General features: G+C 35.8%; 1 protein-coding gene across 1 annotated transcript in view; it reads left to right on the top strand.

The window, feature by feature from the left end:
- LOC135205535 (sugar transporter SWEET1-like) overlaps positions 1-20,522 on the top strand; it is a 92,537-nt gene extending 72,015 nt beyond the window's left edge. The window contains exon 6 of the mRNA XM_064236292.1: positions 17,349-20,522. Coding sequence (XP_064092362.1) covers positions 17,349-17,380 — 32 coding nt within the window. The 3' untranslated portion in view covers positions 17,381-20,522. The remainder of the gene's footprint in view (positions 1-17,348) is intronic.
- Positions 20,523-22,011: the final 1,489 nt, after the last annotated feature.

Raw genomic sequence — 22,011 nt, 5'->3', positions numbered from 1 at the left:
TAGGCTCCTCCCTAATGAAACTGAAAGAATTCCCCTTGTGAAAGAAAAATAAAAGTCTAGAAGTTCAGAAGTTGAAATTGGGTTGTATTTTTCAGTTTTTCTGAAGTGAGATGAAATAATCTTTGAAAGATTGCTTTTTATTAAGGCTTCAATTGGTTCGAATTGAAAGATTTGAACACCAATATTGATATCTTGGTAAGCTCTTGGGATCAATTTCAAGTACTGGATACTAATGTGCAATCTCTTTGTAGTTTTGGAGTTTGCAGTGCATCCCAGATCTTACTGGTCTTGTTCTGAATGTGGAAAAATTGCTCTTAGGATAATTTAAACTATTTATTTACAAGTGGTCACAATTCCTTCCTGCTTGTAAAAGAGATACTGTTACTTTTGTAGCCCATTAGACAGTTACCTGTAATGCCTACTGTTTTGTATGTGCTAAACATATACGTATTATTTCTACTAGCAATTCTGCCATCCAGTTCTGTGGTGGTACTTTCTGGGTTCATAAAGTAGGTATGTCTTAAAACACATTGGATCCCTTCTCATCCACACATCAAAGGAAATGAAAAATACAGGCAGTCCAAGTTACAACAGAGATCTGTTTAAAGGTAGCAACTTAAATCGGATCTTAACTTTAAGAAATTATAAAAATGAGAAAAACAAGTTATGAAAGCCTTACCTTTAATTCTGTGGTTGGCTTGCTCACTGCTAGGATGGCGGGTCTTACTTATTTACATGAGGGAGCTCAGAAACTAGTTCCCAACCTAACGTCACCCTAACTTTGGGACCTCCTTAACTTCAGATTTTTGCCTCAAGTTGGAGACAAATTTAAAAAAAATATTTTTGAAAAGCATTGTAAGATCGGATTGACTTAAGTCGAGATTGTCGTAACTGGGGAACTGCCTGTATTGGTATAGCAGCTAAAGCTGCAGCTACAATTACCAGATAGAACATTTGTACAGTGAACCCCTCCATATCCCATTCTCAAGATTCGCGGACTCAGCTATTCGCTGGTTTCTCTATGGAACATACCTACCCATTATTTGTGGAAAATTTGCCTATTTGTGGTATTTTTCACTGAGAAATATTCACTAAATGAAGTATTTTCTTATTAATTTCATGGCTAAAAGCACTTTGTGATAAAACTATTAAAATATTCAGGTATAAGCATTTTTAGAGGGTTTTTCTTGTGTTTGAACTGTCAAAATAGTCAGTTGTAAGCATTTTTAAATGGGTTTTAACTATTCACAAATTTTAGCTCTTCTTGGATGGGTCTGGAATGCATTCCCTGTGAATACAGGGTTCATTGTACGTACAGTCAAACAGTTTTCGTATGCTTTATTTTTTTTACGATTCGGTTTTCATTGATTTGTTTATAAAAAAATTTTCCCAGTTTAGTACATCCCACCCCTTGGATTTTTTACAGCTGGAAATGCACTGTCCTGAGTCCCAGTGCATCACCACTGGCTTTATTTCTCTTTGAGTGAGCATTACCCTGCAAATTCTTCCATAAGATTTTGTAATATACTCCTTTTTTGTTCTTTTTTGATTGAGTGCAACTGCTATATAAGCCGCCATAGGGCTAAAGAAAGTTCCAAGTACCAGCCCTTCAATCTAGAAGATGAGAAACACGATTGAATTCAAGAAAGGACTCATAGCAAGTCCAAAAGTTTTCTGAGGGTTCTAACTACGAGAGAGAGTGAGAGAATTTTCCGAAGATGCATCTGAAAAGATATCTTGTGCAACTGAGGTCCAGTGACTCTCAAGCTGGTCCTAGTGCAAGTAAAAAATGAAGAGAGAAAGTAACCCCAGACGGGGGTCTTAATATCTGAATTCCTTATGGAGGCTTGTGGAGGGGGGGTTCCCCTTCCAAACAATAACCTTTCCTCCTCCTCTTCCTCCTCCTCCCCTCCTCTCTGTCTTCCATATGCTAACAAGAGTCTTCAATAAAGGTAAAAGTGATGTTAAATGTCCATTGTTTTCTGTATGTAAAACTATATATTCTCTCTAAGATACAGTAGACCCTTGACTCACGAACACAATCCGTTCCTAGACCTTGGTCGTGTTCCAAATTGTTCGTGACTCGGAGCTAATTTCCCCATAAGGTTTAATGGGAATAATATTAATTGGTTCTCGACCCCTACGAACCAATATATATTATGTATATTTTGCCTTATTTTACACAGATAATGTAAAAGTCAGTGTAAAAAACCTTAATATATCTAATAATATAATTTAAAATGGTAAACTAACACTATAAAAACGTTTGTAAAGTGAACACTTACTATGACTGGCGAGACTTCTGGCTTGACGGACAAGAGAAGAGGAGGGTGGTGGGTGGGGAGGAGGTTATTGTGCGGAAGGAGACCCTCCCCCATCCAGGTCGGGGAGATCTCGTTCCGGAGATTCAACTCTTCTAGGTTTTTTTGGTGAACGTTTAATCACAAACTTATCCAATGTCTGTTGCCTTTTCCTTCCTTGCATAACTTTTCTGAAATGGCTCATTAAATTTTCATTGAGCATATTCACGATCCTGTTCGTAACAATTTTGTCCGGATGATACAATTCAAGGAAGCACTGGACATCATTCCACTTTTCCAATGCGGCTTTTATCACATCACTGCTGACATCTGTAACTTCCTCCCCAGCCTCCTCTTCGTCAGTTGATTTCTTCCTCTGCACCCTCTTCTCACCATCACTCTTCACTTTCTTACTTTCACCACCACTCTTCACTTTCTTAGGGCCCATTATGAAGAAATCACAAGTTTTAGCGCAAAAAATGCTAAGCGATTGACGAACGTCTTGTACACAATGAGATGAGACAAAGAGCGATGCGTGGGTGACGCCGTGCGTGGGCGGCTGGAGGATGGCTGTTCCCATGGCAACTCAAACGCTCTCACGTGTGCTGGGCGATTTCGCGCATTTTTCAAATGTTTGTGTCTAAAAATTAGTTTGTGAAACAAAGTGAATTGTTATTTTCCAGAAATTTCCAGCATTTTTCAAATGTTCATGTCTCAAAATTAGTTCATGACCAAACAGATTTTTATTTTCCGCATTTTTTTTTTGTTCGTATCTCAAAGTTAGTTCGTAGGTCAAGGGTGAAATTTTACCTATAATTTGGTCGGGGATCGAGTTGTACGTGGGTCAATGCGTTCGTGAGTCAAGGGTCTACTGTATATATTTTTAAAATATATTTTGGTGTCTGGAAAGGATTACGTGATTGGATTTACTTTCTTTCGGGAATTATCGCTTCAGTTTTTGTATGATTCAGACTTCATTAGACTTTCTGGAATGAATTTCATACGAAATCCAAGGCTTCACTGTATCTTCTTGTGAGATATCATTTGCTGTCTGTAAAATACATCATATTTGGGAAAAATTTAATTTAAATACTACAAAGGATCCCCGCTAGATACCGGTTCAGCAATCTCTGATTCAATGCTTTGTGGTTTTTTCTGTGAAACTTATCACCAAATATATTATGGGAAAATTAACTTTGGTTAAAAATTTGATATACTATCTTAGTTTAAACAGACCACCGAGCTGATTAACAGCTCTCTTAGGGCTGGCCCGAAGGATTAGATTTTTATTTCTGTGGCTATGAACTAATTACAATATAGTTACTTAGCAACGGGACCTACAGCTTATTGTGGGATCCGAACCACATTATATCGAGATATGAATTTCTAATCACCAGAAATCCAGAAATAAATCTATATGGTTCAGCATTGGTGGTGGGAGGGAGCAAACTCTGGCTACCAGATTGATAGGCAAGTACGCAACTCACTCATCCAACGAAGAACTTGCTTCTCAGATTTTTTCTCAGAGTGGTATTCACTAATTACTATATTTTCATTTAATTTCCACGACTAAATACATTTTTTATCATAAAAGACTCTTCTTTCGATCATATTAATCCCATTGTATACCAGGTTCGGCCGCTCGAGTCAACTTTTTCTATCAATTCCTTGCATCTTCTTCCCCCAGTCCCACCTCACCCATATCCCTCCTCACCACATCCATCTATCTGATCCGCTGACCGCCCAGGCTCCTCCCCTGCACACTGGCATGTTGTTAGCTCTCTTGATTGGTTTCACCTCCTCTCTTTTTACTACATGGCCATAGTATTTCAGACGAGTTTCTCTAGCCTTTTTTCTTAACATTACATATACCATACATTCTTCTTATATCTTGACTCTCCCTCCTTTCCAGTAGTGAAATTCCTGCAATCCATCTTGCCATCCTCATCTGGTTCTTTCCAACTGTCCCTCCTCATTCCTCTTCAGTCCCCAAGTTTCTGTCCCCATATAGCAGTACAGGTCTGATAACTGTCTTATGAATCTTCATTTTGAGCTTTAATGGCATTATCTTGTCTAAAACAACTCCAGTTACTTCTCTCCATTTTCACCATGCTTTTTTCACTCTCTCACTGCTTTCAGTACCTCCCTCCTCTGTTATTATTGATCACAAATAATTAAACTCAATGCTCTGGTTTAGCACTGTACCATCTTCCACTTGAATGTTTACTTCTTCATGTCCTTCTCTACTACTTAATCATTAACTATGTCTTTCCAAAGACAATGTCTTCTTTCAATCCTTTCCTTTCTAGGGCTCCTTTCCATGCTAAAAATCTTTCTTTGGTTCTTTTTCTGTGTCTGCTATAAAGAATAAATCATCAGGAAACATCAGTTCCCAATGTTCTTTGTTATTCCTTAATTCTGATGTCAGTGTGTCTGTAACGATGAAGAACAAGAGTGGACTCAGAGCTGATCCCTGATAGAACCAGCTCCACAGGGAATGCCTCAGTCTCCCCATATTTTGTCTGTACAGTGATTCTTGCCCCTTTATACATCATTTTCACTAACCTTACCAACTTCTCTGGTATATTCTCTCTTTCTCAAATACCAATAGACTACTCTTCATGATACGCGGTCATGTGCCTTTTCAGGATCCACAAAACACATGTAAACTTTCCTGTTTCCTTCTAGATACTTCTTTCGGACTTGTTTTACTATAGAAATAGTATCCACTGTGCTCTTTTCTTTCATAAACCCAAACTGCTGCTCATGTATATCTGTCAATTTTCTCAACCTTCCTTCTACTATTCTCTCTAGTATCTTCTTGAGTACATGCTCCAAAAGCTTTGTTCCTGTGAAGTTCTCACAATTTAACGCATCTCCTTTTTGTTTGTACATTTTAATCATCCAACTATTGTTCCAGTCCTTTGGCAGTTCCTCTACACCCCAGATCTTTTCCAATAGTGTGTGCACCTACTCTTTGCCTAGATTTCCCAATGCTTTAATCATTGCTATTGTTACCTCTGACTTTCATTCAGCTTTATTTATTTTTCCCTTTTGTATAGCATTCTCAACTTCACTCTCTCTGATGTTTGCTGTTGGTCCTTATACTGGAGGAACATTTTCCAGTTCTTCACACTCATTCTCATTGTGTAATAATCGTGAAAAGTAGGGTTTCCATCCACTCTTGACTTCCTCGTCCTCAGTTAAGGTATTTCCATTTTCATCTTTGATAATTCCTACCTCTACTACATCCTGCCTGTCATTTCTCACTTCTGCAATCCTGTAGATTCTTTTCTCCCTCAGGTGTTCCCATATCTCATACCATTCTTTCCTGGCTTCTCCCTTTGCAATTGCTACCACTCTCTTTGTTTCCCTCTTTGTCCATCTATACTCCTCTCTTGTTTGGTTGTTGTTATCATCTTCCCACCCTCTTCTGACTATACTCTTTTCTGATTGAACCTCATGATTCCACCACCATGTTTCTTTTTCCTATTGCTGATTACCAGTTGTCCTCCCATACACCTCTGCTGCTGCTGGTACCACAATCTCTTTCATATCATCCCATATTTTTCCAGTGATTCTGACATTCCAATTACAAATCTCTCTCCTCTGGCTCTTTCCACTTTACTTCTGAACTCTCTTACATTCTCCCCATTCAGCTTCCAAGTTTTATTCCTCCTATTCCTGGTCCAGGCTTTTCTTTTCATTATTGTTTTCAACCTAAAATCTGCCACTACCAGTTTATGCTGAGCTACAACAGATTCATTTGGAATAACCTTATAATCCATAATGATTTCCTTGTCTTTCTTCCTAATCAAAACATAACCAGTTTGTGTCTCATTTTGTCCACTTTTGTATGTTACCAGATGACTTCTCTTTTTCTCAAACTGTGTATTCAAGACTACCAGATTCATAGCTTCTGCTAATTCCAATAATCTTTCACCCACCTGGTTTCTTCTTCCAAAACCTCTTCCTCCGTCAGAACTCTCACCTACATGGGCATTCATGTCCCCAGATAACACAAGTAGTTCACTTCTTAGAACTCTTTCGATATATTCTTCTAATCTCCCTCTGAATTCCTCCTCCTCTTTACGACACCCTTGTTGAGGGGCATATGCTGAGATGATATGCCATACTCTCTTATCTTTCACAAACTTTACACCTATGAGCCTGTCACTGATGACATGCTATTGTAGCTTGATGCTTTGTATGTATTGTAAATAGTGTACAGTATTTTTGTTTCTCTCTCTCTCTCTCTCTCTCTCTCTCTCTCTCTCTCTCTCTCTCTCTCTCTCTCTCTCTCTCTCTCTCTCCCTCTCTCTCTGTTACTGGTTGGGATGGTTAGAAGTAGCAAATCACACAGTGGGGTGTAAATAAAGGATATGTACCTCATTGCTTATTGGCTCGTATCACAACAAACTATTGGTTGCAAGGATTAGAGGAGCCAATCTCAGAACAGGATTTATTGCTGCTAGATGGTGAGTGGCTTAAAGCTCCGATGCTTCACTTTCTTTTTTTTGTCTCAATTTTGCATTGCAAAGAGAATTGTGACCAGAGAGGGGCAAAAAGGCTTTTGATTTATGGACAGCTGTCTTGTCTTGCTCATAACATGCAGTCTCTCTCTCTCTCTCTCTCTCTCTCTCTCTCTCTCTCTCTCTCTCTCTATCTCTCTCTCTCTCTCTCTCTCTCCTCATGACAATAGCTATTGACTGGAAGGAGCCAGTCACACAGTAGGGTACCAGCTTTCCGTAATGCTGATTGGCTTGAAATAGGCAGTTACATAGTACAGTGGGCCTCTCGTATTCGTGTTCTGTGGATTCACGGACTCACGCACTCGCGGATTTCTCTCTGGAACATCCCCCATTATTCGTGGGAAATTCACTTATTCGCCTTATTTTTCTATGAGAAATATCCACAAATTCCTAGTTTTTTTTATAAGCCTCATCATAAAATGCACTTTTTGTGATTAAACCATTAAAAAATGCACCTTTTGTGATAAAACCCTTAAAAAAAACCGTGTATACAAATTTTTAGTGGGTTTTTCTTGAGTTTCAACTTACAAAATAGGCCATTTTAAGCATTAGTATCGGGGCTCCAAATATTCGTGGGGGTGGTGGGGGGTCTGGTACACATCCCTTGGGAGGACTACTGTTTAAATATTTTTAGAGGGCGGTTTCCAATATATGAAGGATTTTTGGTAATCAGGGGGCTTTGTGGCCCTAAACCTCATAAATATGGGGGTTTGACTGTATTTACTGATTAAAAACAAACCAAATGTTGGATTGTGGTGTTCACTTCAAGGAGAGTAGTATCCTAGTAAAGTAATTTTTTTCCCTATACCAGTCACACTTGTTTGACATTTGAGTATTTGATGACATGGTCCATTCTTAGAGTGCAGAAAACTTATAATCAAATAATTGCGATTATCCAGTTTTCAACTAAAGTATCACTTGTTGAAATCAAGTCCCTTATGAAACTTGTTTGAATCTTTAACAATTTCATTTTATTCAGTCATTAAATCTTAATAACTCTAACCTATTAAGTAAAAAATTTCAACAGAATTTAATGCACGTATGAACTAAGCCTTTGGGAAGCCATGCGAAACTTAAGAATGTTACATTTTAACTGACAACTCTGGTTCAACTTTGTGATTATGATGATAATAATGCAAACAACTAGCCCGTTCATTTTATTGCAACTGTGTCTGGTCAGGGATGCAAGAAGAAATCACAACTTTGTTATAAAAAGCCAGATACATAATGAGTTATGTATAACAACCAAAATACGTACATAGCATATTCAAGTTATTGGCAAGTTGCAACACTCATTTTTCATGGTCTGAACATTGAAAGATGTCTGTGTTTGTGCTTTTCACTTGACCTTTTGTTTTCATTTGTTTATAATTTTGTCTGTCAGCATGGTGATGGTAAATGTTTTTGGTAATTAATTTTCTTCTGTTTGTGTCCACTTACATGACATTTGAAATTTGCACACAGGTGTTGATTGCATTTGTGTTCCCACTTGTGTGAAATCTGTCATTTTTTTGCACTGGTGTTAGTTGCTTTTGATAAGTGTGTATTGGTGTTAGTTATATGTGTACCAAGCAGCTCCTTAACAAAATAATTATGAAGATGGGATTACCTGTTTAAGATTTCTTATCTCACCATGTGCATTGTACTGGCATGGTCAATCACTTTTCACTATAAAGAAGATTTGTTTTCATAACATCTTTCTTGTCATGTAATTATTGTGATTTAGATGTAATTTAAAACATGATGCATTGCTATGGTTTGCTACAATAAACCAGTCTAATGACAAGAAGTCCATTGACTGCACTTCACTTTTGTCTGTTCTCAGTAAGACTTCAGGTAACTTAATGTACACACTGCCTTGAGTAGACAGTCATTAAGTATATGATTTGTTATCTGTGTGATACAGTAGATACAGCCAGCACATACTTTGCAGCAATCAACTGCATCAAGAAATCAGTGAAACTTGGGAGATAGGGTTTACTGTATAGAAAAAATAAAAAAAACAATTGCTCAACAAAAGTCATCTTTGTTTTATCACAGACCCATCAATTACGTGTAGCCAGCATTCCCTAGAGTTGTGGATGTATCTGTGATCACACAGATAAGGTCTTTTACCATATGGGGATTCAGGCAGGTGTCTGATTTGGCAAAGGGGAAAATTTGATGTAGAAGAATGTATTATGATGATTTTCTCATTGCCTTAGAATCCAACTTTTTGTCTCTTTGGTTACCATTCTGGCTTTATTAAAACTAGATTGATCTGTTGGGTACCATTGCTATCATACAGATATTTTGCTATCTTTTCTGTCGGGTGTTTCAAAAATTTATTGTTATTACTTGTTTGAGGAATTAACAAGAATTTTCATTTTTTCATAAGGCACTGCTAAGCAAACCCTGTGTTCATCAGCTATGTTATTTCAAACTTTTCTTACCTAAGCAATCTTGTGTTGTGGATAGAGCAATATCTGCTCATCCTTCTGGATTTCTGGCAGGGTTCCTCATGTTTCTGTTTTCACTCTTTCCTCATTGCATAATTAAATAATCTTTTCCTGTTTAAATACTCGTCGGCTACTTTTGCCAAAGATTCAGTTCTTCATTTTTATCTTATTCTTCCAACCATCTTCTGACTTTCTCGGCCAGTCTCAGATTATCCTTTCTTTGTTCATTCTGTTTGTTTAAGCACTGCTCTAAGGTACAGTTTCTATGTTTACTTACCTATCCAAGTTTGACAAAATCATAATCACCTTATCACCGTCATCATTTTTTCCAGAGGATACTTTCAATTTCAAGACAAGGGTGGTGTTCAAGATTGCATCCTTCAGATGGCTAACTGTTTATTGTGAAATATTTTATATTTTATCCTTAGTTATTTTTCCCATCCCAATTACTAAAACCTTGCATTACTGTCGTATTAAAAGTGCTCCTTTTGTTTTTCTTCTTGGTGGGATATATTCAAAGATAATTTATTCAAATTACCCACCCTTTAGTCTTTCTTATTACCAGATGGTGTAAGCTGAGTAACATTTGAAAACTCAGGGCTCACCCAAAGAAATTTTTCTGATATGAGGTGACAGTTGGAGCACAGCTAAGTGCAAGAAGTTAGGTGGCTAAGTTTGGAGAGTCTAAAGTGACCAAATGAAAAGTAAAAGACAAAGTAGTGTGTGGTAACTCCTTTTGGGGTGTGTAGCTATGTTTCATAAAGTGTTCCCCAGAAGCCTTCACAGCTTCCATTAGACAGAGAAATCCTCCAGTTATTTTATGACAGTTAGTCTATGGATTTCTCTGTTAAGTAACTGTTTATTTCCATTGAATGGTGATGCTTGCATTTTCTCCATGCTTCTGTTTCCCTTAGTTTATTCTTTCTTTTCATGTTTCTGTATTTTCTTCCCTTTCTTTAATTCTGTTGTAGCTTCCTCATTTCATTTCCATTTCTTGTTTGTCCTCTTCTATTTTCGTTTTTCTTTGTCAGCTTATGCTAGGTAAGATTTTGTTGATGCATGTTGACAGGCTTTTGCCTGATAAAAGAAAAAAAATATTATTGAGTTGCTTTCAGATGTCATTCATTTTTTTTTTATTTTTAGTAAGTGGTGAAATCTGGAAAATAGGTTTGGGTAGAGATAGCTTCCAGTACTGCAATTTGAAAGAGGGATCTTCCATAAAATAATAACTTGCAACCGTGTTTCTGGAATTCTTAGTGTAGGCTTTCTACCTTTAGGTTCAATGTTGTAGTTGTTTCCTTTTTTTTAATTTCACCACTTACACCACTGAATGATGAAAGTATTTTTAAGTTGAGTAAGCTAAAGTATTTTTTATTATTAGACTCAGCCTTTCTGATATTCCTAAGAAGTAAAGTAAAAGTGTTTGGTATGTAACATCATGTGATACTCATAGTAGTAAGTTTGTTCCAAAAGTAATATTCCATGCTTAGACTGTCATTTCTTTTTGTAGGATTTAAAAGAACCAGTTATTCTGGCTTCTACGTTTAGAAACTGTGGTATGAAACCTTTGAAAAATTTAGAAGAAATTTGGTAATTGTAGAAAGCTCAAAGGTTAGTAGTTAGCATGTGCATGACTTTAAAGAAATAAAGAGGCATGTGCATGATTTTAAAGAAGTAGTGTTTCCCTTTGTGAAAATGCATACCTTACTGTATAGCTAAATATAAACCATAGTTTTACGCTTGCCTTATTTATGTGGAACATGGGAATGGTGCTGTTCTTCAGAGAATGGGGATTCATTATTAATTAGGATTAGGCTGCTAGTTGGAGGAAGTTGCCCATAGGATTCAGAAGAGTATAAGAAGAACTACTACAAGAAGAGTGACTCAGTGGTTTCTAGCTATTGTCATTTCTAATAATGAAAATAAAAAACTAAAGTTATTCACATGAGTAACTCCAGCATTAGTGAAACTAATATATTTTTATGCAGCAGTAACACCAGTACTCTTCATTAATTATTTTCATCGTGCTGTATTCTCTAATTGAATGATTTAAACAAATGACATTTGGCAAATGCTGTTGATTTAGAAATGAAATCAGTGAGTAGGAACGTTAGGGGTGGCAGCACTGATTGCTTAAATTATTTCCATGACTAAAAGACAATTTAGGTTGTCCTAGTTTATTTTGTTTGTTTTATTTGAAAACTATTCATATATTTTGATTTAACATACCTTTATGCCAGTAATAAGGCATGTGAAAAGTTGTGTATTTTAAAAAAATTTTACTAAAATGCCCTTTTTATTATTTGTAATGAAGAATTAAAAACCTGCCTGAGAGATACAAAAATACTTCTAATGGTGTCAAATAAATATAAAACTGAGTTTTGAGTTGAGGGTTTTTAAAATTTTAACTGCAGGTCTTAACTTTTGATGGAGATTGTGCGATTTATGTTTGGGTTGAGTCTTTAAAACGGAAGAGTTGTGGTGTGTTAAAGTTACTTTCAATAAAAACTTTTAACCAGTTCTGCTAGTCTAAATTTCTTTTCCTTTCCTTTTCAAATTCAGTTACTAGATGTGGTTTGTTTGCTCTTTCGCATCATATTTCATACCGTCATCAGGTTATTAACATGCATGGGTTTTTTATTTGTGAAGATATATGTTGTGTTGGTTTTATTGATAATTAAGGACTGGGAAGACTAAGTTTTATTTTGGTGTTAACTAGTATAGCTTACTCTTTTTATATGCAGGCAGTCCCCGGTTATCAGCAGGGGTTGCGTTCCCAGGGGTGTGCCAATAAGCGAAAACTGCCATTAACCAAAACTAAAGTGATTTATGGGGACATAATTGGGCATATGGTGGTGATAACCAGTTATCTGCGCCATAAACACCTTTATGGCACGCCATAAGAACCCTTATGGTCCCGATAACCAGATCTCGTCTTGTTATGGCGCCATAAATTGCCATTTTATGGCGCTAGACAAGCACATAAAACCAGATTGCCATTAACCGAGTCTGCCAATAACTGGGGACTGCCTGTATGTAACTTACCAAGTAATTACATTGTTCACAGTTTTGTTTGGTGGCAGCTTGAAAATTTTGAAAATCTTGAAAATCTAGTGTTGGTGTAGGTGAACTAGACCCCGCCCACTTTCAAGGTAAGAGAGGAACAACTTCACCAGGGAGTTCAGTTGTTTTCTGCCGGCTCAATACTGAAGTTTAGTTGTGAGCGATCAGCTTAGATTTTGGAATTTCGACACTTGGTGAAGCATTGGTAGCCTATGGCTTTGTATATTTGTCTGGTTCTCTTATCAAGAAAATTTGTTTTATGTTTTGGATTCATTTACTCAATTTTGACACTGATTAAGACTGATTGTGACTTATTTTTTGATTGTGACTTATTTTTCAATACGTCTGACACTAGTGCTGCTAGCATAGTATATGTAGTATTGTAGCAAAGGCTGCAGTACTAGACTTACTAAAGAAAGTTATGATTCTCACACTTTGTGTATAGAGTGTGTTGGGGACAAGAGTGTTTAATTCACCAAACCTGTTACAAGTGTTCAGCATGGGATGCAAAGAAGTGGAAAGTTTTGGGTTCCCATTTAGCAAAATTAGACAGGGATAGGAAGCATAAGGTGACCACTAGAGACGAGACTAAGACAGTACATAGATTGCAAGACTATAGAAAATTCTGCTAATCCTTCCATTGATCATATCCCTACTGTCTCTATGCCTGCTCCCTCTGTTCCCAGTCCTTTGAATTTTCAACCTTTTCCCTTACCCAGCTTCCCCACATCTGAACCTGACTCCCTTGCCAGCCTGAAGTACCGTATTCTCCAACACGTTTGGTGCCAGATGCCAAACCTTTGGCAACAGCTAGCACATCTGTTCTTACAGATCCTTTGTTAGTACAGTTGACCCTTGTTAAACTGAACCCCATTAATCCAGATATCGGATAAGACTGACACCGAAGATGGTCAGCCGATTTAATTAAAATATGTATGTTTGTCCACAATTTATTATAGTTACTTCTCTTCCACTTGTCTTGTATGGTTTTCCTTTTTATTTACCAAAGGTAAATATACTTTTCATTTATATTTTCATTTTTTATGTACGGTTATGTATTTATACCTTACTAAACTAAAATGTTTTTAACTATGCTTTAACTTATGCACAGTACGTACAGTCATTACAACATGCTGTTGTCATGAAGGGCAGAAAGTACCGTAGCCAACAGTTTTACCTATTTGCTGCCTGGCTATTAGCTACAGTATGATGCTTTGTATGTTTTTAGGAAAGAAAGATATGACAAAGGTAAACTTTACGAAGACAAAAGCAGAGTTACTGAACAATACTTGTGTTTACATGGCAAATGACATGAGAGAGAGAAATTGTCAGTTCCTCCATGCAACTTAATTCTATTATCATTTTATGTTTCAATAATTTTGATGGAAGGAATTAATTCTATTCTTCATGTAATAAGTAAAATACATTCACTATTAAAAACTACATATTGTCTTCAAAACACAAGCTACAGTATGATGCTTTGTATGTTTTTAAGAAAGAAAGATATTACAAAGTTGAACTTTATGAAGACAAAAGCAAAGTTACTGAACAATACTTGAGTTTACATGGCAAATGACATGAGAGAGAGAGAGAGAGAGAGAGAGAGAGAGAGAGAGAGAGAGAGAGAGAGATGAGAGAGAGAGAGAGAGAGACGATAGAGAGAGAAGAGATGGATGAGAGAGAGAGAGAGGAGAGAGAATTTGTCAGTTCCTCCATGCAACTTAATTCTATTATCATTTTTATGTTTTATGTTTCAACAATATTGATGGAAGGAATTCATTCTGTTCATCATGTACATAATAAAATACATACACTATAAAAAAATACACATTGTTTTCAAAACACAATCACTTACAGACAGAATACAGATAAAACGTGTAGACAGAATACAGATAAAATTTAATTTGTCAGCTGGTTGCCATGGTGATCTGTTAGCCATTGACAGCCCTCTACTTCTGTTCTAGTATATTATAGACATTTTGATATCAAAATACGACTGCAAAATGTTGGCGACATTAGTAACAATAAAGAACAACCCTCTCCAAGATCGATATGGTGAAATGTATTTTGAAGTCTTACTATCATTAAAATTTACAAGTTGAATTACAATTACGTACCGTATATGCCAGCGTATAAGGCAACTTTTTAACTATAAAAATCTCCTCCAAAATGGGGGTCATCTTATATGCTGAGTACAAAAAGCAAATCTTAAAATCTGCCGAGATTTTCAATGATACGCTAACCCCTGAAGTGTCAATAGTTGTGTCAATAGTTAACTAGCATTACAACTATTGACACTGTAAAAAAAAAACATGTAATAATAGTAAAAACCATAGTTAATTCCAGTGAATCACTAGGAACACAGCTATTGATACTGTCAACAAAATAACTGTAATTACCATGGATAATTACTATAATTAGACGTTAGGATGAGCGAGCTATCACTTTGGTATAGGTGCACAATCTCTCTCCGTAATTCTAAATACCAAAAACTTCTATAAACCTAAATATTTTCTGGATGAAATAATGTAGTATTTGCAAAAATAAACGTATTCCAGAATATAAACATTGTCATCTTACACTATTTGCATTTAGTATTGTTTACATTTTCAAAATCTCAGCTGATTGACTACAGTAATACCCCGAACTTATGCAATTTGAGTTGCGCAAATTTTTATTGGAACCCAACTAATTATCATACGCGAGTTCTTCACAATTGTGCGAACATTTGCAAATCCTCTAGAAACACGCAAAAGCCTGCAAAAGTGTTTGTTTGATTATTATGTAAATTTTTAAGTTTTAAAGCCTTTCTGTATAATATTTTATTAAACATATTATTTTTATTTTTGTACATGCATAAATATGATACAAAGGTAATTACAGCACCTACAGTTAATGTATGTACGCACTTTTACAAGATGCAATATCCATTCAAAAAGTTACTGTACTTTTCAAAGATGATATCCCTTCAGAAACTAATTTCTGAAGTATGTATAGTATACTAATTTATGTTTTCATGCTTTTAAGCATGAAATCAGTATGGAGATTCTGTGTATACTATTTATATTTTTGAAAATATATACAAAGGCAGTAAATAATTCACAGTGTTTGTCACCATATAAGACCTTCATGATCAACTAGTAAAACACATGAGAGACATAACAGAGTTGTCGTTCTGTGAAAAATACTATCTTGACCTCCGAGAAAATATTGGTACAATCTGTATGTACTATGTTACGTAATTACAGCACAAACAGTTAATGTACTTTCAGAAGATGTGATCACATTCACACTTTTTAAAGATGATACCCCTCCAGAGTTTTACTTTGCATGACATACGTATTACTCTCTCTCTCTCTCTCTTTCTCCTAGTCAGTCTTCACACTAGTATATGATTTTAAATTGATTGAATTTTACCTTCACCCTCTGCAAACATTACGTATGTGCATAGTACATGTTTGCTTTATTTCATTGAGTTGTGTACCTACCCCTTTGTTGTAACGGACTTATGAAGTTTACCTAGTGACCAAAGAAAACTTCTTTTACTCTAAGGAAAAAAGAAAATGGCATCCCATGGATTAGGGGTAATGTTAGTATACATACGAAAATGGATACGTGTGTACGTAGTAGTTCCTGTAACTATTTTTACGTCAACCAGTTATTTATTTTTTAAGGGTAATGTATTAAACTAACTTTTAAATCAAATTACAGTAACTTTAATTTCATTTAAAAGTTAGCTTAATACTTAGTCGCACTTGAGAATTCGGGAGGACTTTTTACACATTTTTGTAGTTAAAGCCCAAGAAATTAGAGCTGTCACTACCTCACTGGCTTTTAAACATAACTTGTCTTTATCTACAATTCCTCAGTTCACCTATTGAAGATGTCTTTATCTACAATTCCTCAGTTCACCTATTGAAGGTGTCTTTATCTACAATTCCTCAGTTCACCTTTGAAGGTGTCTTTATCTACAATTCCTCAGTTCACCTATTGAAGGTGTAAATCAATGTTTGTGTTACATTTATTTGGTTGAAATGAGACGGTGTTTGAAAATTGCAGTACCCTGAATCCATTGTCATTGGCTGCCAAGGTTTTGGGTAATGAAGCATAAGAGGTATTCCTCAATTCCTCTTAACTCTTTGCCTTGATATAGGGTGTTGAGTCTTGGGGGCCTGGGAGTACCATGTACAGGAAGGACTCACCTGTTTTTAGAGGATGGATGGTGGGTTTTTAATTTTGTGTAGGTTACAGTGTTGTCTGGTTTGTTTACGTATTGTACTGCGCCCAGGGCAAGGGCACTTTTGATGCTTTGCTAGCCATCGGAATACTCCACTGCAAAGCTCCCCATGCCACTACAGGTTAAGATGAGCACCAACCAGAGGCAGTATCTTCCTGCTGTAGCTCTCTTACCAGGTAAGGTTACAACAAGCATTTGACCAATGCTAGTGACATTTTTGTTTTAAATTCATTCTTCCATTACTGAATGTTTTTGAGTAGAATATATCCATGTATCTTACCTTCTGTCAGTGTGGGATTCAGCCATCTTATATGAAAATGATATTTTCATAAAATTTAGTTTCATATGTATACTTAACAAGTAATTACAGAATGGGAACCCTCCCTCCTCCACTCTCATGGACATAGGGTACAAACAAATTGAGTTCTTCAGCTTTGTTGTACCTATGCGTCCCCAAAAGTGGGTGGGGCTAGTTACCTACTATAAAACGAGAAGTGCTACCGCAAATTTCAAAATTTAAGCTGCTGTACGAGTTGAAACATTAGCTATGTTAATTGCTAAATGTACATGAAACGTAATTTTATGAAAATATAATTTTGAGAAAACATTAAATAATTGGATGATAATTTTTTTTATTGAATAATTGAAATAGTATTGTCGTAAAATACTGTGCATGAAATTGTCATCCCTTCAGAAATGTACTTTTAAGAAGTTCCTTCGATTATGTTTACCATTTCTGACGCTGGTACAAAAAAGTGAATCTATGTTGACTTTTCAGGAGAACGCATAGCTGATTCAAGACCGGTCTAGTCTCCTGTTGAAAAGAAGTGTGTGACCTTCGACAAAACCCACAAGTTTTATAGGAATACTTTTCCAGTTGATATGCAATTTGCACAGGAAAAGTATAAATGTCAGAGTGATGTAACAAGCAGACATTGCAATCAACTATTAAAGCAAAAGAATAAACAAAAGTACGTAATGCCATATTAAAGAGAGAAAGAAACTTAATCTTCCAGCAGGTAAATTTACATAAAGGTACTTAATTTTCAACAAAATATTTTTCATGTTAAAAGAAGACATATATTTTTTATAATGGCTTCCAGTGAAACCCTTCTTAGAAATGCAAGCTCTCTGGGGTTGCAGTTATGATTTTTCATAGGTTTTAGTGTGTTTGAAAAGGGTCTGTGAACCTTTCTGTGATCTACTAGTGCTAATAATACAGCTTTTCCAAACTGATGTTTTCCCTTGAGTGCTGTGTAAAATGAGGTACTATTTGTGTTGTAAACATCTCAAATGCAGAGAAAGTAGTTGCCATTGCATTTGCCATGATGAATTAAGAGAAGGTCAGAAGAATTAAGTGAATGAGAACTAATATTTAACTGTATTATACATTTTCAAAGCTGATAAAGTACAACCTATTTTTTTAACTATGCAGATGTGAATATTGGAATTAAAATTGCATGCGCTGAATTGAATCAGCATCACCTTTATTAAAATGCCATATTTATTCATATTTCTCCAAGATCATTTTGTAAGATTATTTAATAGGTTCTTATATTTTATTACTGTTCATATATTCAGAGGTCATAGAAGGCTGTCAGCTCTGTTAATGTTAACTGTTGTTTTGGTTAGCACTTCCTGTGCTGGGGATTTGCAGTGTGCTTTTTTATACAATTTTATTTCTGGTTTTTTATCACTGTTTTCAAGATGTTTTCAGGTAACGGTATGGCGTTGAGTTGTAATTACTGATGTTTGTTACCAGGTTTGGTGCTGTTGTCATATTTGGAATATTTTAGTATTAGTTATAATGGACTGCGAGATTTAAGCAGTAACATGTTATCCATAAGTGTCATGCATTTTGACTCTGGGTGTCTGTTCAACTACTTAATAATAATTTACATGATAATTTACATGGAAAGAGTGATGTAAATGGCTGAGTCCATTTTGGTAAACAGTATAAAGTAATTCATGATACAGTACTGCAGATGTTTGTGAGATTGTTGAGTTATACATTGTTTATGTACACTTGATTTATACCCAGTGTGATTGACTGTACTGTGGTGGAATTTTAAATGTCTGTTGAATGCAGTGATTATTTGGTCAGCTTCTTAAAGTAAGCAAATAGATCCCAATGAAAGTGTAATGAATAATTTCAGACTGTTCATAGATCAAAAATTAAATTATCTCTCGGTCAGGATCATAGAGCGTCTGTCACTGGAATGGTGGTCTGCCTGTCTAATGTGTGACCTCGAGCAGCCGTATTGAAAGGTCTCAGTCCAGCTCATGGTACTATACTTTTTTACTTTTATTATTTTTAATATTTTTATCTGTTTATTATTATTATTATTATTATTATTATTATTATTATTATTATTATTATTATTATTATTATTATTATTATTATTACTATTAATATTTTTATTATCATTATTTTATTGTTATTATTATTAGTGGACATAATTTCACAGACAAAAATTATCTTACAAAAACAGGTTTCTAAGCACTTCAACCATTATGGTCAAGGCCTAAACAACTGCTCTTGAATCTAAGCAGTGTCAAGCATAAATGGTTCATGTAAATTAAAAGGATTTCCTTAACATACAGTCACCAAGCACTAACTAAACAGTAATGTCCAATCACTATACACTAACATTCACAATACTCCTTCACTTACTAAACACTTACTGAATAGTCAACACTCTAGGCACTCACTATACACTAAACGCTCACTAAACACTCAAAACACTAAACACTCATAAATACTCACTATATCACAAACACTGTAAATATTCACTAAACATTCCTTTAATCCTAAACATTCATTAAACACTAATAATCACTAAGCACTCACTATACACTAAACATTCACCAGGTACTCACTCTACACTAAACACTCATTAAATGTTCACTAAGCATTTGTGATACACTTAACACTCGCTAAACTCTAAACATTCATTAACATTAAATACTCACTAAACCCTAAATACTCATTAAACCCCTAAACACTAAAGTGAATGAGCACCCACGCATCACTCATTAAACACCAAATAAACACTTACACACTAAATATTCACTAAACACTAACAGTCATAAGACATTTACTAAACACTCACTAAACATTCACTGCATACTTACTAAGCATTCACCAAACAAACATTCACTAAATCCTAAACACTCTTTAAACATTCACTGAGTACTTACACACTAAATCCTAAAGTTTACTCACTGAATGGTTATGCACTAAACATTTGTTAAACTAACATCCACAGAACATTTTCACTAAACTCTTAACACTTGCTAAACATTCACTGAACACTTACACACTAAACACTAACATGCACAAAACCTTCACTAAACACTAATCACAATAAACATTCACTAAACCCTAAACACTCACTAAACATTCACTGAATTATGCTTATGCACCAAACATTCATTAAACTCTAACATTCACAAAACATCTTCACTAAACTCTTAAACACTTGCTAAACATTCACCAAACACTTAACATTCACAAAACATTCACTAAACACTCACTAAACATTCATTGATTACTTACACACTAAACATTTATAAAAACATTCATTAAAACCCTACTATGAGATTCAGGGTCTCTGTAACACGGTTTTTTGGACTTTGCTCCTTGTCAAAGCATCGGATGTAGCTGAAAGTTGACATATGTATATTTTACAACCACACACAAATTTTGTCAGCATTATCGATAACCTTAACCCGATGGTTTTGATTTTTATAGAGTAAAAATGAACTAGCCGACGCCACGGCCAATGATTACGAGCCAAGAGTCGAAAAACATTCATTACGTAAGCAAGGTAAACAAACACCTCTTGACTAAATGTTGCCCCGCCCATCTACCAGACAGAAATGCCATCGGCTCTGAAACCCAAAGACTTTATGAATGGCGGAACGATACATAGATGTGGATGGGGTATCAGTGCTAGCGTAGTAAATACTAGCTGTAGCAGTAGTGCCCGCAACAGTATACGCAGTAAGATATACATGAATTAAACGTTTAGACCAACTGCTGGATCCTTGAGGATCATTTAGCACTTCTTACAACTACTCGAAAAATTAGTTTTTATAGCCAGAAGTTAAATTTTCTAATCGAACAATGCCCATGGTAGCCTTCAGTGTTATCCTGAATTATAACGAGGCAAAAGTGGGTGGAGCCTCATGAAGTCACCATTCTGACGATAATTATTGGTGAAGGTTTAAAGCCATACGGTACCGGCTATTTTTTTTCAGTAAATAGGTAGATAGCCAATAAATAAAATTGCTTGACATAGGATGTAACAGTTATCAAATCAAGCTTGTCTACTATGTTTTTGGTAATTACCAACTATTCCCTACATCTTGTCAATCTGATTGTGACCTATAAAGCAGACTGTAATTTCTTTGGAAACTTATTTTGGGAATTAGACTAATAATCAAAGTGTTTTTGTATTTATTAACATATTTTGTTGGTTTGTTCATTATGACAATTATCAGTGGGGAGGTTCCAGAGTTCATAAATGTGTACTGCTTTGCTTGTATTTAAATTTGTATGTCATTGTTGCCAGAGGTTTAGCCTTCGTTACGTATAGCCAATCATCCATCGAGAAACAGGGAAGAAATGATGTCATAAGTTACGTAACGAGTGCGTTCGAAACCTTTTCTCTGAGTAAGTTGGCCCGTCTTCAAAAAAGGTCACTTTTACATTATAAGTACCAAATTTATTCAACCTACGTAGTGCAGAATACACTCAAAATTTATGTGTTGATATAATATGTATTCCCATATGATACCAGATGTCTCTCCTAGCAGCTCCTTTCCATGCCTTCTTATTACTGCTGCATTTCGTGCCCACCATTCTTGAACATCTTCAATCTCTAAATCAATATCCTCCAAAACCCTCCTCTTAAACTCTTCTTCTTATCCCCTTCCTTCTCTAATTTGTACCATTTAATTTTCCTTATCCATTTAGCTTTGGTTTTTCTTTCCCTTTTTAACTTCAAATTCTTTGTTGGGGGGCTACATGGTTGCCTGGAATAACTTTGCAGTTCTTGACCTCCACCAGCTTTATCCTTTTATACAGGAAGTAGTCTATCTGGGAGCATCTTCCCCCACTCCTATATGTTATTAGGAGTTCCCTTTTCTTCTTAAAGAATGTGTTTACTATTGCCATGTCGAATGACACAGCAAAGTCCACTACACTCTCTCCTTCTGGGTTTCTCTCCCCAATTCCATGGCCCCCATGCACGCGACCAATCGCCTCATTTTCACTTCCGACATGGCCATTCAAATCTGCCCCCACTATCACCCTCTCATGTTCTTCCAGTTCTTGCATCATTCCATCCATGTCTCTCCAGAAATTTCCCTTCTCTTCTTCTGTGCAACCAACTTGTGGTGCATATGCACTTATAATATTAAGAATCTCTCCTCCA

This window comes from Macrobrachium nipponense, chromosome 24 (genome assembly GCF_015104395.2).
Source record: "Macrobrachium nipponense isolate FS-2020 chromosome 24, ASM1510439v2, whole genome shotgun sequence".
In the NCBI taxonomy this organism is placed as follows: domain Eukaryota; kingdom Metazoa; phylum Arthropoda; class Malacostraca; order Decapoda; family Palaemonidae; genus Macrobrachium; species Macrobrachium nipponense.
Note: the sequence above shows the minus strand (reverse complement) of the source record. Positions and strands in the feature narration are given on the sequence as shown.